We start from the raw sequence: 18103 nt of genomic DNA, 5'->3' as shown, positions 1-18103 counted from the left end.
AGTTGGCGAATCGCATATATACACCACCATCAAATTTATATTGGGTGGGAGGGGCGAGGGGAATTCAGTTGATATTGGTCTCATGGTTTGTTTGGCAGTACAAGCTGCTGATGAGCCACTGGGTGTCAAAACCGGTGCAGAGTTTGCTTGTGTTGCTGACATGCTGCAATTAAATGCACTCTCAGAAAGAAGATGGCCATGTGGCTTACGGGATGTGTAAATAGAAAACTTAAATTTATTCATAAAAAGGACTTTAAACAAATGCTTTAATTTTTTCTATATGTGTAGTGGCAGATATGTCAACAAGGTGTATTAATTACCCGCTTTTGATGCTAATTTCAGATGCGGATACCTGATGCACAAATGGATCATTAAAAACTCTCTAGTAATGTGCGACTGTGGTCATCCAGAACAGACTACAACAACATATCATGACGCAATGCTCGATCCACAAAAATTAAAGAGACATCACTGCGATAACACTCCGCTACTCCTGACGTAGTTATCGAGCTTGACTACCTGAATGGGAAATTGTAGTTGTTGTTCTGCATCTACATGAGCCACACGAAAGACGAAGAATGCTGAATTTTATTTTACTTTCAAATCAAATTACGTCATTGATCCATAATAGAGGGGTGTTTTTTTCCGGGGGGTTAGATCGCGTAAATATATCAATGTGTTGTTAAACCTGCCACGACTCGACACAGGCAATTCGTAAGGTTAGTCACGTAAACAAAACATACCAATTCATTATTTGTACAGCACACCGGTGTGTTGGAGAGCAAATCCACAACAGTTACAATCTGAGTACGACGTTTCGCCAGTAATTACAAACGGCATCATCAGGCGGCAGCCAGATTTGTGGAGAGAGTTGAGTGCACCGGGTGTGTTTGAGAGTAAACCCACAACACTGAAAACACTTACAATTCGAGTTATGACGTTTCGCCGATAAATTACAACCGGCATCTTCAGGCGTAATGCCCAACGTCGTTTCGTCTACGTCATTCATCTCGCCCACCCCCTCCACCCTCCAATTCGAGTTACGACGTTTCGCCGATAAACTACAACCGGCATCTTCAGGCGGAGAGCCCAACATCGTTTCGTCTACGTCATTCATCTCGCCCGCCCCCTCCACCCTCCAATTCGAGTTACGACGTTTCGCCGATAAATTACAACCGGCATCTTCAGGCAGAATGCCCAACATCGTTTCGACTACGTCATTCATCTCGCCCGCCCCCTCCACCCTCCAATTCGAGTTACGACGTTTCGCCGATAAATTACAACCGGCATCTTCAGGCGGAGAGCCCAACGTCGTATCGACTACGTCATTCATCTCGCCCGCCCCCTCCACCCTCCAATTCGAGTTACGACGTTTCGCCGATAAATTACAACCGGCATCTTCAGGCGGAATGCCCAACGTCGTTTCGACTACATCATTCATCTCGCTGGCCCCCTCCACCCTCCAATTCGAGTTACGACGTTTCGCCGATAAATTACAACCGGCATCTTCAGGCGGAGAGCCCAACGTCGTTTCGACTACGTCATTCATCTCGCCCGCCCCCTCCACCCTCCAATTCGAGTTACGACGTTTCGCCGATAAATTACAACCGGCATCTTCAGGCGGAATGCCCAACGTCGTTTCGACTACGTCATTCATCTCGCCCGCCCCCTCCACCCTCCAATTCGAGTTACGACGTTTCGCCGATAAACTACAACCGGCATCTTCAGGCGGAATGCCCAACGTCGTTTCGACTACATCATTCATCTCGCTGGCCCCCTCCACCCTCCAATTCGAGTTACGACGTTTCGCCGATAAATTACAACCGGCATCTTCAGGCGGAGAGCCCAACGTCGTTTCGACTACGTCATTCATCTCGCCCGCCCCCTCCACCCTCCAATTCGAGTTACGACGTTTCGCCGATAAATTACAACCGGCATCTTCAGGCGGAATGCCCAACGTCGTTTCGACTACGTCATTCATCTCGCCCGCCCCCTCCACCCTCCAATTCGAGTTACGACGTTTCGCCGATAAACTACAACCGGCATCTTCAGGCGGAGAGCCCAACGTCGTTTCGTCTACGTCATTCATCTCGCCCGCCCCCTCCACCCTCCAATTCGAGTTACGACGTTTCGCCGATAAATTACAACCGGCATCTTCAGGCGGGGAGCCCAACGTCGTTTCGACTACGTCATTCATCTCACCCGCCCCCTCCACCCTCCAATTCGAGTTACGACGTTTCGCCGATAAATTACAACCGGCATCTTCAGGCGGAGAGCCCAACGTCGTTTCGTCTACGTTATTCATCTCGCCCGCCCCCTCCACCCTCCAATTCGAGTTACGACTGTTTCGCCGATAAATTACAACCGGCATCTTCAGGCGGAATGCCCAACGTCGTTTCGTCTACGTCATTCATATCGCCTGTCCCCTCCACCCTCCAATTCGAGTTATGACGTTTCGCCAATAAACTACAACCGGCATCTTCAGGCGGGGAGCCCAACGTCGTTTCGACTACATCATTCATCTCGCCCGCCCCCTCCACCCTCCAATTCGAGTTACGACGTTTCGCCGATAAATTACAACCGGCATCTTCAGGCGGAATGCCCAACGTCGTTTCGACTACGTCATTCATCTCGCTGGCCCCCTCCACCCTCCAATTCGAGTTACGACGTTTCGCCGATAAATTACAACCGGCATCTTCAGGCGGAATGCCCAACGTCGTTTCGACTACGTCATTCATCTCGCCCGCCCCCTCCACCCTCCAATTCGAGTTACGACGTTTCGCCGATAAATTACAACCGGCATCTTCAGGCGGAATGCCCAACGTCGTTTCGACTACGTCATTCATCTCGCCCGCCCCCTCCACCCCCCGTCTCTCCCGCCCCCTTTGCCCCCCCCCCGCCCCGCCCCCCATTCACGTCGACGTGCGCGCGCCGCGGTGACGTCACCGCGGGAATTTTCCCGCCATTTTCGGCGGCGGAATCGCGGCGGCGGTGCAGTAGCAGCGCGGGCTCGGATCGAAGGCGCCCCCCCCACTCCCCTCTCTCCTCCTCGAGACAGACACACACACACAGAGAGAGAGAGAAGATGCCGCGAGAGATCATCACCCTGCAGCTAGGGCAGTGCGGGAACCAAAGTGAGTTGTTGGGGGGCGGCAGGCAGCAGCTTGCGCCTGTCGCGTTCACACTTAAAGAGCCTGGCGGCCTCCATCGCGCTCCACGCCGTTCGTCGCCTCTGTCGTTGTCATCATCATTATCCATTATCCGTCGTCGTCGTCTTCTCTATGAGTCGTCGGTCGAGCGAGTACACGACGAGCTCTGTGCGCGCGTTGCTAAGTGACGGAGATGCCGCGGCGTACAGTGAGCACTGTACGTGGTGCACGGCATACAGTGAGAACTGTACGTGATGCACGGCATACAGTGAGCACTGTACGGGATGCCAGGCATACAGTGCGCACTACGGGATGCCAGGTGTACAGTGCGCGCTGTGCGTGATGCCAGACGTACAGTGCGCGCTGTGCGTGATGCCAGACGTACAGTGCGCGCTGTGTGTGATGCCAGACGTACAGTGCGCGCTGTGTGTGATGCCAGACATACAGTGCGCGCTGTGTGTGATGCCAGGCGTACAGTGCGCACTGTACGTGATGCCAGACGTACAGTGCGCGCTGTGCGTGATGCCAGACGTACAGTGCGCGCTGTGCGTGATGCCAGACGTACAGTGCGCACTGTACGTGATGCCAGACGTAGTGCGCGCTGTGTGTGATGCCAGACGTACAGTGCGCGCTGTGCGTGATGCCAGACGTACAGTGCGCGCTGTGTGTGATGCCAGACGTACAGTGCGCGCTGTGTGTGATGCCAGACATACAGTGCGCGCTGTGTGTGATGCCAGACATACAGTGCGCGCTGTGTGTGATGCCAGGCGTACAGTGCGCACTGTACGTGATGCCAGACGTACAGTGCGCGCTGTGCGTGATGCCAGACGTACAGTGCGCGCTGTGTGTGATGCCAGACGTACAGTGCGCGCTGTGCGTGATGCCAGACGTACAGTGCGCGCTGTGTGTGATGCCAGACTACAGTGCGCGCTGTGTGTGATGCCAGACGTACAGTGCGCGCTTTGTGTGATGCCAGACGTACAGTGCGCGCTGTGCGTGATGCCAGACGTACAGTGCGCGCTGTGCGTGATGCCAGACGTACAGTGCGCGCTGTGTGTGATGCCAGACGTACAGTGCGCGCTGTGCGTGATGCCAGACGTACAGTGCGCGCTGTGTGTGATGCCAGACTACAGTGCGCGCTGTGTGTGATGCCAGACGTACAGTGCGCGCTTTGTGTGATGCCAGACGTACAGTGCGCGCTGTGCGTGATGCCAGACGTACAGTGCGCGCTGTGTGTGATGCCAGACGTACAGTGCGCGCTTTGTGTGATGCCAGGCGTACAGTGCGCGCTGTGTGTGATGCCAGGCGTACAGTGCGCGCTGTGTGTGATGCCAGACGTACAGTGCGCGCTGTGTGTGATGCCAGGCGTACAGTGCGCGCTGTGTGTGATGCCAGACGTACAGTGCGCGCTGTGTGTGATGCCAGACGTACAGTGCGCGCTGTGTGTGATGCCAGGCGTACAGTGCGCGCTGTGTGTGATGCCAGACGTACAGTGCGCGCTGTGCGTGATGCCAGACGTACAGTGCGCGCTGTGTGTGATGCCAGACGTACAGTGCGCGCTGTGCGTGATGCCAGACGTACAGTGCGCGCTGTGTGTGATGCCAGGCGTACAGTGCGCGCTGTGTGTGATGCCAGACGTACAGTGCGCGTTGTGTGTGATGCCAGACGTACAGTGCGCGCTGTACGTGATGCCAGGCGTACAGTGCGCGCTGTGTGTGATGCCAGGCGTACAGTGCGCGCTGTGTGTGATGCCAGACGTACAGTGCGCACTGTACGTGATGCCCGGTGTAATTGAGTTGGCACCACGCACGGGCTGCGTCGTCGTCTGCGTGAGTTCAGAGTTGGTGACACGTCCAGGCGCGATGTCCTGCTCAAACTCGCGTTGTGGTGGTTCGTGTAGTGCCCCCCCCCCCTTCCCGAGGCAAGCGGTGTAAATTCCACATTCACATGGCTGGGAGGGGACCCATTGTTGACCCCCCAACGGAGTGGTACTAAATTGTATCTAACCGTGAGAGATGATGGGCTGAGTCATTCCCCCTCTCACTGGGATTTGAATTTGTAATTGGTACTCCATTGCGAGGTACTCGCCCGTTCGCCGAGCCTCTTGATTGCTTTGCCTAACGCGTGTGCCCATTGGCAGCAGCTCAAACCCAACATTTAGCAGTTTAAGGAAACGAAAACACTAATTTATGTATGTTGAATTTCAATCGCACCGTACGTAGTCAACCGTGCTGTAATGGGACAGATACATACGAGTTTCAAGCCTTTGTTGACAACTACATGAGAAGGCCGTCTGATAGAATCTGATCAAATAGGCCGTCGAATTGTATACAACGTTCAAACTACACTTGTAAAGCGAATATATAGTCAAGTACAGCGATTGTCCTAACGATACACTTGCCACCGCCATAGGAATGTGATTCTCCATCACTGGCTCAGGGCTATACGCCGGAGGTGAGCACCACTTGTGCTCATTTGAGATCTACATCTTATTGCCAAAATCTGCATTGTGCCAATGTAATGATTTGGCTCTGGGTTTCCCCAATGCTTCATGCAAAGCACATTATGAAAAAATAAGAATAGGTTATATCCTTTCTGGCAATAAAACCTCTTATTTTTTCATACTTTGATACTGCCAAAAGGGTCCCATTTCAAAGCACATTATTGAACTGGACTGCTTTGTTTTTTTTGTTGCAGTCGGGTTTGAGTTCTGGAAGCAGCTGTGCGCCGAGCACGGAATCAGTCCCGATGGGATCCTGGAGGATTTTGCCACGGAGGGCACGGACCGCAAGGACGTTTTCTTCTACCAGGTCTGGTTTCATTTCAGGTCGAGATGATTTCCCCCCCCCCCCCTGGAAATGCGGGGTAAGGAAAGCAGCCTTGTGCGCTACTGCCCATGTAGATGCAGGATAATACCGGTCCTATGACTAATTCAAAATGTCCCTGTGTGGGCCACACTGGCTGGTTGGTGGGCATGAAGTGGGCAGGTTTGGGTGGAGACGAACATTGTTTTATTGGTAGAAAGGGTAAAGCATATTCTTATTTTGTCATAATTTTGATACTGGCAAAAAGGTCCCATAGATATAACATTGAAGTGGCTCAGCTTCTTCTGAAGTATGGCGGATGTAGATGCAGAGCAACAACTACAATTTCACATTCAGGTGGTCAGGCCAGATAACCGCGTCGGGGGCAGCGGAATGTATCGCAAAAATGTCTCCTCCGTATTTGTGGATTGGGCATTGCGTCGTTATGTTGTATGGTCTGTTCTGGATGACCACAGTCGCACAGCGGTTCAGCTGATTTCTGTGATGTATTGCACTCTGCAGGCTGATGATGAGCACTACATCCCTAGAGCTGTGCTACTGGACCTGGAGCCACGCGTCATCAACTCCATTGTAAACTCGTCCTACGCCAACCTCTACAATCCTGAGAACATCTATCTGTCAGAGCATGGCGGAGGCGCTGGCAACAACTGGGCCAGTGGTCACTCCCAGGTACACAGACGTTTCTTTATAATGTGCACATGTATACTTTGTATGTTAGCTGGTTATTTCCTAGCAGTTTTGCGATACAGTAATTTTGTTAAAGCTGGCCATCCATCCAAGGGACAGTATGTGGTACTGCATCATTATTAGTAACTGGGTTATTACCGTTAAATTATTGTATATTGCAATTACCCTTTTTTAATGTCTTGTAATGTTCCACAGGGTGAAAAAATCCATGAGGAGATATTTGATATTATTGATAGAGAAGCTGATGGCAGTGACAGCTTGGAGGTGAGTGCCAGTTTACCCCATTCAGAATAGAATGTGACGATGTTTTTAAAACAGACTACTCGTTATTTTCATATTAGTAAACGGAGTTGTGTGATTGTGGTAAAGGTTGTAATCCTTCTGTGAATAATATTTTATTTAAAGCCTGGAAATCAGCTAAAATGTCCAGGTCTTCCTGTCCTATTAGTGACTATTAAAACACTTGTTTTACCTGTATCTGTTATTTTATGTCTAAGTTCACTGAAGCAGTAACTTGATATGAAATGCTTAATTTTTTTGTACAATATTTTGGTTTCTGTATTGCAGGGGTTTGTGCTGTGCCACTCCATAGCAGGGGGAACAGGCTCAGGCCTGGGTTCCTATTTGTTGGAAAAACTCAATGACAGGTATTGTAGTTCACATCAGACAGCTACATAATAGTAACACAGTTAATTATACAATTTCTCACTTTTCAGAGTTAACTTTACACGTGTGCTTGAATATATGCAACTTGTTGTTAATTGGCAAATTGGAATGAGCTTTGTAAATATTTTTGCAGGTTCCCAAAGAAGTTGATCCAGACATACTCTGTGTTCCCGAACCAGGATGAGATGAGCGATGTGGTGGTGCAGCCGTACAACTCCCTGCTCACGCTTAAACGACTCACTCAGAATGCCGATTGTGTGGTACATGTGGATCACCACCTCTGCATATTCATTTCGTTGACATTTGTTGGCCCTGAAGTAACTTACATTAAAATGATTGTATTTTTATATTTCACCTTTAGGTTGTGCTGGATAACACAGCCCTAAACAGGATAGCCACAGACAGACTGCACATACAGAATCCTTCCTTCTCTCAAATCAACCAGCTGGTAAGTAGTTTGCATCATATTGTTGATGCTTGAGTCTTAGACTTGGAATTAGTATCAAGTATTTATCAACAGGAACTTTTCGATTTGAATTCAAAAGTAACGATGCACCTTACCAAATCAATATATGGGCAGTCGCACCATAAGCCTAAACTCTAGTTGGATCTTGATTTGAAGCTTTTGTGACTGCAGGAATCCATACTCTTTGGTTCTTTCGGTAAAGTCACGTAGGTAGAAAATAAATCACGATGTTTCGGGCGCAACACAAGCGTCCGTCATCAGGTGGGAAAGCATGGCCTGCTGCTGATGCAGACTGTTTTGTTGCGCCCGAAACCTCTAGTTGGATGACATTGATGTGGGGTCCTCTGTGTTTTGTTGCTTACTGAGCTAATGCAAATGTATTTTTTTCAAACTAGGTGTCGACTATCATGTCCGCCAGCACCACCACTTTGCGCTACCCAGGCTACATGAACAATGACCTCATCGGCCTCATTGCCTCCCTCATTCCAACCCCCCGTCTGCACTTCCTCATGACTGGCTACACACCCCTTACGACGGATCAGTCGGTAAGCTGGCACATGCCCTCAACCAGGCTCATGTCCCCATGCCTGCTTAAATATTTTTTTATTCAACTGTTTTATTTGGTGTGTTATTGTCCTGAGAAATAAAACATAAAGGGTCCTAATAATTTGTCCAAAAGTTAAATATGCCTAGTACTGATCCATACGACAGAGACAGTAGATAATTGATGCATGGCTGCCTAATGGTGTAATGTTTTGTATTGTTTGCTAACATGCTTACTGAAAAATCACTAGGAAAGGTTTTTAAGGAAACAAGTGGAGCGCACAGCAACTAAGATGGTACCCATATAGTGCTGTATACAAAGTATTTTATGCAATCTTTACATTTTAAAGATTGTGTTTCTTAAGTGATGGGAATGCATGGTTTGCCGTGTTTGAAAACATGCAGAAAAAAGGCAATTCCTTGACCTTAACGTTATTTTATATAAATTATAACTGGTCAATATGACCTTTGAATCAAGATAGAAAAATTATGTACGTATTGTTTAAACATTTATTTTAACATGTATGTTCGAGAGGTTATATTTTATTAAGTGTTTACAAATGACAATGGTTATGGATGTGTTTTAGTGCTCAATCATGCAATGTTTCTCTCACGTAATATGGAAATGTTTTACACCACCAGGTGGCGAGTGTGCGCAAGACGACGGTTTTAGATGTAATGAGAAGACTACTGCAGCCAAAGAATGTGATGGTTTCCACTGGCCGTGACCGCCAAACCAACCACTGCTATATTGCCATTCTCAACATCATACAGGGAGAAGTAGACCCAACACAGGTAAAGTCAGGCTTCTTAAGTCATACACATGTACACTGCTCAGACCTAAATGTACTGAATCGAAAACAAACCCAAAATGTTTACGAATTAACGATTGTGCTTGCACAGGTGCACAAAAGTCTGCAACGGATTCGGGAGCGGAAGCTTGCAAACTTCATCCCGTGGGGCCCGGCCAGTATCCAGGTGGCCTTGTCACGCAAGTCACCTTATCTCACTTCTGCGCATCGTGTCAGCGGCCTCATGATGGCCAACCACACCAGTATTTCCTCTGTAAGTTTCTCACTGGAAGTGAGCATATAAAGTGCACACATATGTTACAGTTTAATGTGTGGGTGAATAAATAATAATTACAGTCCTTTGTGAATTGGCGGCGGGCGGCTGGATAAAGAGGCCTTCCCAGGCCACGCTGTCAAAGGTCTGATGTAATTAGCTGCCGTTTACTATAGCTGGAAATAACTGGTCGCCAGGTTCATAGTGCAGTGTGCTACCTGTGCCACAGCTCCCCCTAATGTGTCGTATTTAAACAAAACACATGAACAATGTAACTGCACAAGCCTGTTTTGTTGAAGTGTTGTTTGGCAGTATGTAATGACCACTTTACCTGTCTTGCAGTTGTTTGACAGAACGTGCAAACAGTACGACAAGCTGCGGAAACGCGAGGCATTTTTGGATCAGTTCCGCAAGGAAGACATGTTCAAAGAAGATTTGTCTGAATTTGATGATTCGCGTGAGGTCGTGCAGCAGCTCATTGATGAGTACCAGGCAGCCACACGGCCCGACTACATCTCCTGGGGTGCTCAGGCCTAATATAGGCATGGCAACACCTCTGTGAGTGACCTGATATAGGACTCAGTTTGATTTTTAATTAGCAAATGTCGATTAAAAAATGTTTTCCATTTTTGCCGAGTGGGTATAGCACGAACATTTTCAGGATTCAAGTTGATTATTTCAGTACTCACCACTGAGAAGCTAAGGTCTACATTTACAGCTCTTCTTTTTATATTGGTGTATATTTGTGATTATATTTGCTTTAAGGTTTATTAGATGCAATGGATACATGTCTGAAACTGTAGTGATGATATATAAACTAGGATTTAGGACAATGTGTGCATCTTCCAATAGAGTAATACCATGTGACCATGTGTAAAAATGCATTTATATCGTTTTTCTGTTAAGTTTTTAACGTGTTAAAAATGCACTGATGTCTAATAAAGTCCCCTAAATGCTTTGAATAGTTTAGACAAATTCTTCAAGAAAAATACAGTGAGGGAAAAAAGTATTTGATCCCCTGCTGATTTTGTACATTTGCCCACTGACAAAGAAATGATCAGTCTATAATTTTAATGGTAGGGTTATTTGAACAGTGAGAGACAGAATAACAACAACAAAAATCCAGAAAAACGCATGTCAAAAATGTTATAAATTGATTTGCATTTTAATGAGGGAAATAAGTATTTGACCCCTCTGCAAAACATGACTTAGTACTTGGTGGCAAAACCCTTGTTGGCAATCACAGAGGTCAGACGTTTCTTGTAGTTGGCCACCAGGTTTGCACACATCTCAGGAGGGATTTTGTCCCACTCTTTGCAGATCTTCAAGTCATTAAGGTTTCGAGGCTGACGTTTGGCAACTCGAACCTTCAGCTCCCTCCACAGATTTTCTATGGGATTAAGGTCTGGAGACTGGCTAGGCCACTTCAGGACCTTAATGTCCTTCTTCTTGAGCCACTCCTTTGTTGCCTTGGCCGTGTGTTTTGGGTCATTGTCATGCTGGAATACCCATCCACGACCCATTTTCAATGCCCTGGCTGAGGGAAGGAGGTTCTCACCCAAGATTTGACGGTACATGGCCCCGTCCAACCTTCCTAATGATGCTGTGAAATTGTCCTGTCCCCTTAGCAGAAAAACACCCCCAAAGCATGTTTCCACCTCCATGTTTGACGGTGGGGATGGTGTTCTTGGGGTCATAGGCAGCATTCCTCCTCCTCCAAACACGGCGAGTTGAGTTAATGCCAAAGAACTCCATTTTGGTCTCATCTGACGACAACACTTTCACCCAGTTGTCCTCTGAATCATTCAGATGTTCATTGGCAAACTTCAGACGGGCATGTATATGTGCTTTCTTGAGCAGGGGGACCTTGCGGGTGCTGCAGGATTTGTCCTTCACGGCGTAGTGTGTTACCAACTGTTTTCTTGGTGACTATGGTCCCAGCTGTCTTGAGATCATTGACAAGATCCTCCCGTGTAGTTCTGGGCTGATTCCTCACCTTTCTCATGATCATTGTAACTACACGAGGTGAGATCTTGCATGGAGCCCCAGGCCGAGGGAGATTGACAGTTCTTGTTCCATTTGCGAATAATCGCACCAACTGTTGTCACCTCTCACCAAGCTGCTTGGCGATGGTCTTGTAGCCCATTCGAGCCTTGTGTAGGTCTACAATGGTGTCCCTGACATCCTTGGAGAGCTCTTTGGTCTTGGCCATGGTGGAAAGTTTGGAATCTGATTGATTGCTTCTGTGAACAGGTGTCTTTTATACAGGTAACAAGCTGAGATTAGGAGCACTCCCTTTAAGAGTGTGCTCCTAATCTTAGCTCGTTGCCTGTATAAAAGAAGAATGCTGCAGCTGCTGCCCTCTTGGCAAGCCGGTACCTCTCAATCGAGTCGGGAGACCTTTTTCCAAGCATAGATCAGAAAGCCTCCAAATTACTGTGGGTGTATTTCTGGTCAATCTGCTTCTTAGTGGAGCTTAAATATCTTATCACATATAAAAACGAATATAGGCCACGTGATGTTTTCTATATTTGAAAAATTACTTAATTGGGAAGCAAAAAATTTGCCCCCTAATCGAAACTTGACAGGGTCGTCAACATTTTGACGGAGGTTGTACCGGAAATAATAAAAGTAACACATTTGAGGCTTAAGTCTGAAATAAATATTTTACTTGTTTTCAGTTAATGTGACGACAGTATTGTGTAAGCTTGCTGGAAGATACGTTAGTGTACACACGAAAGGAGGCTTACAAACATTTATACTTTATTTTATTTAAGGCAAACATCTGAAACAAAATATGGCTGCATTGTACTGCAGTTGAAGCAATTTTTGACAAAGCAAGCAAAACAGGAATATGAAAAAGTTATCAATGCCATTTCAAAACTAGGCACAGTATTCAAGTTATGCCAAGATATTACATTGTGGAAAATGTAAAGAATTATAAAATGCCAAACTCCACAAGATGTTATTTCCACAGTGCAATAATGCATTTCAAAATGCCAGATTTTTGGGCTTTTTCTAGTTTCCTTAACTTGTCCACTTCTCTGGTGTGTGATTCCAAAGTCCAGGACAAGCGATGCACCTGTACACGATTGCACTTTACATATCTATTAAACATTTAAATAAAAAAGTTACTTTATTCGAGTTTTTTTTATACAAAATGTGATTATCAAAAAACAGGGAATAAATAAGTAAACTCCCTGCAATTCATTTTGCAGAAATGCTGCCAGCAGCATATTTCACACGTCGGTCCAAACCTGGATGAGTCCCAGGAACGTATTGGCTTTGTAAACAAGAGTAAGGCTATGGCAGTGTAAACCATATAAAGCCTACCTGGTGCTGTTAAAACAACCGATTGTCAGCTGGCGCTATTTTGGGACAAAGACCCTTGTGCGATAAAGGGACTGGTGGGATTGCTGCAAGGCACTAGTTCATTTCTGGCACTTTGCATGAGGATATACGAGTGCAATGTTTTTAAACCTCAACAGTTGGGCTATAGCAGTCAACAGTGGTGAAAAGCAACACTGCATTGGCAGTGGGAACGATGGAAAGTGATTTTAAGTAGTCTATGCTGGTTCGTTTTACATGTACAACTCTGTTTTGCCAGGCATAAAAAGTAGAGATGATTAGGTAATAAAAGCTGGCCGACTTTAGGGAGCCATATCAGGCTTGTCAGTTACCACCTGTTTGGGTATGGAGCTGTTGCAGCGAGCATGACTTGCAGTTTTATTAATGACCAGTATTTCACAGGTTCAGTTTATATTTGTATGGTTTTGAATTGTCTGCATTTCATATTTTTTTGGACAAAGTTAAATTCAAAGGCTACATTTTAATATCATTGGTAATGCCTTGTTAATGTCTGTAGCAAGTGCTTTCTCAAATGAAAACTTAGTTTTCAATGAATAACCCAACAACACTTAATTCTCAATTTATTGCCCAACATATACAGCACTATCAATCCTACAGTACAGCGGTGTCGACTACATACTCAAGCACATCAAATAGTGACTTTGGGCTCAATTTCAAGTTCATTCCATCATGTTGCTTTGTGGAACCTCTTTCATTTCAGGAATTTACACATACTTGTAAACCATGTGGATAAGGCACTTACCAAGGTGCACTGTTCCCAGTATTTCAAACATGAGGCTTTATACAGTTTGTTTGTGTTGAGTTTTCATTTCCAGCGGATCGGGTAGAGGTATGAACTGATTAAAACTTAATTGAACCAAATAAAATATATTTATTTAACAACCGCAAAGACAATCGTCTGTCACGAGTTGGAAGGAGGCTGAGCAGTAACAATGCAGGAATATATCTCATAGATTGGTACCACTGAGACATGCGTCCTATTTGGCATTGTTTTACTCATTCTACTGCAACATTTGTACATTCTTTATTTAGCATCCCAGATCTCCCCTGCAAAAAGAGACTCGTGTCAATGGGCTCCCACCTGAAAGACCCACACGTGGGTGCTAGGCGAAGTAACCTCAATACATCTTATGAAATTAAATTACTCTGCGTTCCCTAGGTTAACTTTTACAGAGTTGGCTCTTCGAGTGCACGCTTTCCCCTTTACGCATGATGACATTGATATAAGCCTCCATTAACTTGGAGATTTCTGCCACCTGCAAAGAACAACACCAAAATAGTCACAAATATAATATTTATGGAAATTTCTAATGCACAACAATACAAGTGTCAGTTGCAAAGTCATCATACCCACCTCATTGGTTTGGAAGATAATCTCTTGTCCATCAATGATTAGCTGGAAGGTGGGAAGGAGGGGGGTGGAGATCAGGCTCTGGTGTGCATCATCGGCTGGGGGCGCCGCCCCAAAGGAGAGAATTCGTTCGTACGGGAAAGAAACAATTGGCTCGGCCTGGCCCCGCACGTACACCGACAAGGACTTCAAGCTGACGGCCAGCCACAGCTCACGCGGGAACTGCCCATCCGTGCACTGCGGCAAAGGGAAGAGAAATTGTCTCATTTTTCACCCAAAAACGTCTAGAACTTTAATTCAGAATTTTCCAACAATGTGGAAAGGAAGACAATCTTTAACTGACTTAGCCTTTTTAATCTTTAAAATGTGAATGTAGCTCAATCTGTGGAAATATTTTCTACACTATTTGGGTTCATTGCATATGCAAGCAATGCAGTCTCAGCCTGGGCAAGATGCTGTGCCAGCTGGGATTCCACCCACCTGCACATCAAAGAGAGTGGCACCGTAACCCGACCACTGCCGCACCAGCTGCATGTACTTGGCAACGGCCTGCTCAGGGTCCGTGTCGTGCAGGAGCCGCCACTTGGCCAGAATATCGGCTCGCAGTGTCAGCAGCTGCCCCCTGGCATCATGGTCTGCCCGCTCCTGCCGGTCCCGACGGGACCTCCTCAAGCGCAAGAAGGATCCGGCAGCCTCGCGCAAGCTTCTCCTAAGCAACCCTTCACCCCGTGTGCTCCTCTCCACAACCCGTACAGCAGTAGAGTCGGGAGGTGTTGGAACTGTAGGAATAAAATAAAAACTTAATGATTAAACGTTTGTGTTCAGTTTTGTTTTTGAAATTTCAAGGTCATCAATTTTGTTTTCATTAAGATACTAGTCCTGTGATGTCTACTTTTTGTCTGATGTAGCATACTCACTTGCTACTGAATTCATTGAATGAGAATCCGACTCCATAATGTGGAGTGGAGACTATAAGAAAACACCACCGCACTGTTTGGGAGTCTGGCTAGCCCAGGGGTTGGTGCACTCAAAGGTGAGCCAGTTTGAAGAGCGAGCGCAACACTTGTTTCTCACAACTAGCCAGTTGAGCTGCAGAGAATAAACGCTGAAGCAATGTCAACGACAAAAGCAAAGATTACGACCTCCATGACAATTCACAAGGGAGATCGGTGTGTTTCAAGTTCCTGGCCTAAATCCCAAAACTTGAAATTGCCTGAAACGAAGTTGTTTACTCCCCCACCCCTCCATGCAATAAAAACAATGAATCTAACTAGATTCTCGCCATGTTAGGGTAACGTATGTTGTAAAATGAAATAAAGTGACGCTATAAACTCACCCATGTCCTGGGAGAATGTGAACGGCCGGCTCACACTGCCAGGTGTGACTGGTGATGCTGGGGTAGTGGGCGTGCCGGTAGAGGTAGCGAGGGTGCTAATGGAGCTGGAGAGGAACATCTGTGAATGGCCCGTGGGGTAGAAGTCCTCCAGGTGCATCTCAAGCGGGGAGTTGGTGACGCAACTCGACGCTTCGGTCTCCACGGTGGCACAGTTGCCGTGAACAAACTGCAGCCTGAGCGCCGCCATCCACTGCAGGGTCTCGCCACTCACTGGGAATCGTCCCCGGGCCATGCTGTCATGGGCCTGGGGTAACACAGTGCAGCCAAGAATCATTCACACATGGAACATACGCTGCATATAACATGTAATAATGAAATCAGTGTGGCAGGACAGGCTAAGGGAACTGCGCAGGTGGTGTACCCCTGTAATCCAGCACTGGAGGTGTGGGTTGGTGGTTCGCACATTTGTTCCGTAACTCCCTTCCTGTTGGTGTTGAAGTGCCATACCCTGGGCTAGCCAGAAGGTGGTAGAGTAAAGCGCAAACTAATATCGTCTGTTCTTCCTGTATGGGATAGCGTTGCCCCATTCGAGTGGGTTTTCTTCCGTACTCAGGAATTGGTTGAGAACATCTTACGATATATACAGCTTCATATTTGTGACGTGTGGAGTATTGTGAGATGCTGTTTGCATGAATTACACTGTAAAAACGCTAATTATTTATTAACTAACCTGCTCAAACATGAATGCCATTTCAATGCTGTCTTCCTGAGCCACAACAGTGTCCAAAACAAGGTAGAGCTTGAAGAAAATTTTCCACTGGTTCTTATCCACACCCTCCCTGGTTGCTGCCAGCCTGCAGCACATGCAGTAAAGATACACACACACACACATCTTAACATCATGAGAAACAATACACATGCAGTAAAGATACACACACACACATCTTAATAACATCATGAGAAACAATACACTTTTAATCTTGATTTGAAGTTTTCGTGACTGCAGGAATCCATACTCTTTGGTTCTTTTGGTAAAGTCACGTAGGGAGAAAAAAATAATGACATTCCGATCGCAACACAAGCAATCGTCATCAGGTGGAAATATGCAACAGTAGAACTGCTGATTTTTTTTTTGCGATTTATTATTTTTTCTGCCTACGTGACTTTACCGAAAGAACCAAAGAGTATAATACACTTTTAGTTCTGCAGAATTTACAGCAAAAGCTCCATTATCTGGCATCCATGGGGAATGGAGGGTGCGGGTTAATTAAATGTCGATAATTATCTGAGTTATACTTATGGTTCACCAAATTTTACAAATAAATAAAACTTTTCAAGAAGTAAACCTAAACCTACAATTTAACCTCCAATTAGCACGGTTGGCTACGTATGTGTAGGGCTGTTACAGAGGGGCTGTTTGTGTAGGGCTGTTTGCATGGGAGCTAACGGATAACAAACACAGTGGGCGGGGACTCCGTGAGCACACGGGGTGGTGCCCGCAACGACGTCCGCACTGGACGGCGTGAGGGGGGTTTCGATCCTCTAGGGGGGTATAAAAAGGGATGAGCCAGAGAGCTCGGGGTTGAGTCTTAGAGTAGTTAAGGGAAGAAGGAAGACCGGCCAGATAGGCCCTGGACTCCCCCTGGGACGCCGCCCTTGTAAGGGCAGCGCAGGCTGGAGCCAGTGGCGTGGTCCCGGAACCAGAGTTAGTCCTCTGGGATTCCGGGTACCGTAGCCCGACTGACCAGTGTCGGGCCAGACAGCCTCCCCTAGCCCGTTAGTGGAGGACTCGGCTAGGAAGGCTAGTTAGAGGTGAATTCCCAGTTATACGGGTGAGGGGGCCGATACATCCCTCAGCGCTGTAAGACATTGTGTAAATAAATACGTGTGCCTTACTACGGTGTCCACGCGTCTTCAAGAGTACTTCATCTGGCGTCAGAAGAACTAAGAACATGGACACGCGCCAATCAGCTCGAGCCAAAGTACAGCAAATGGAAGACGCCGCCGAAATTGTCGAGCCCGAGATGGCTCAACAAGACAACGTGCAGCCGGGGCCGGACGCGTTCTTACCGAAGCGTCGGCATGAAGAGGAGCCGCGGACAGACGACCTGAGGCTGGCTCACGAGAGGCTGGCTGAACTGCTCTACGCCGCTGCCGCCACGCTAGAAAACATCACACGGCTGGGGGCTGGTGGTCCACCGCGGGGCGAGGGGAGCCGGCGTCCGGAGCGCCTTCCCGCCATTTCCGAAGATTCAAACTTCGAATTTCCCGCCATCGACGCGGCGACCGCTAGGGGCGTGGCCAACCTCAACCTGGGGTCCGACATCGGCCGCGCTGGGGCTGCCGCGTCAACGACGGAGGAGGGCGCGTCATCAAGGCTGCGACAGGCGATACCATCTGCCGTTCGCGCCGAGACACAGCCGAGTCGGGGAGACAGCAGCCCACGGGACTCCACGGCAACCGCTGCGCTGCACCAAAGGCTGCCTCCGCTTAAAGAATTCGTGGGCGCAGAGGGCGACTGGGGCGGCTTCCAAAGACGCTTCCTCGCCCACCAAGAAATGGCCAAATGGACAGACGCTGAAGCTCTCAGCGCGCTGCCGGCGCTCCTCGACGGCGACGCGCTCGCCGCCCTCACATCGGCGCCGA

General features: G+C 47.5%; 2 protein-coding genes across 2 annotated transcripts in view; one reads left to right on the top strand and one right to left on the bottom strand.

Moving 5' to 3' along the window:
- The first annotated feature begins 2954 nt into the window (after nucleotides 1-2954).
- On the top strand, nucleotides 2955-10358 carry LOC133345107 (tubulin gamma-1 chain). Its single transcript, XM_061555587.1, has 11 exons — nucleotides 2955-3134; nucleotides 5847-5959; nucleotides 6476-6643; nucleotides 6857-6925; nucleotides 7229-7308; nucleotides 7461-7587; nucleotides 7689-7775; nucleotides 8189-8338; nucleotides 8979-9131; nucleotides 9240-9401; nucleotides 9744-10358. The coding sequence occupies exons 1-11, from the start codon at nucleotides 3086-3088 to the stop codon at nucleotides 9936-9938; spliced, it is 1353 nt and encodes a 450-aa protein (XP_061411571.1). The 5' UTR covers nucleotides 2955-3085; the 3' UTR covers nucleotides 9939-10358.
- A 1414-nt stretch (nucleotides 10359-11772) lies between these two features.
- The window catches only part of LOC133344932 (unconventional myosin-X-like), a 106359-nt gene continuing 100028 nt past the window's right edge, over nucleotides 11773-18103 (bottom strand). The window contains exons 35-39 of the mRNA XM_061555260.1: nucleotides 16188-16311; nucleotides 15458-15761; nucleotides 14602-14900; nucleotides 14125-14358; nucleotides 11773-14026 (exon numbers count right to left, since the gene is read on the bottom strand). Of these exons, the coding sequence (XP_061411244.1) occupies nucleotides 13931-14026; nucleotides 14125-14358; nucleotides 14602-14900; nucleotides 15458-15761; nucleotides 16188-16311 (1057 nt within the window). The 3' untranslated portion in view covers nucleotides 11773-13930. The remainder of the gene's footprint in view (nucleotides 14027-14124; nucleotides 14359-14601; nucleotides 14901-15457; nucleotides 15762-16187; nucleotides 16312-18103) is intronic.

This window comes from Lethenteron reissneri, chromosome 21, assembly GCF_015708825.2.
Source record: "Lethenteron reissneri isolate LAM-NWPU_2019-01 chromosome 21, ASM1570882v1, whole genome shotgun sequence".
Lineage (NCBI taxonomy): Eukaryota > Metazoa > Chordata > Hyperoartia > Petromyzontiformes > Petromyzontidae > Lethenteron > Lethenteron reissneri.
Note: the sequence above shows the minus strand (reverse complement) of the source record. Positions and strands in the feature narration are given on the sequence as shown.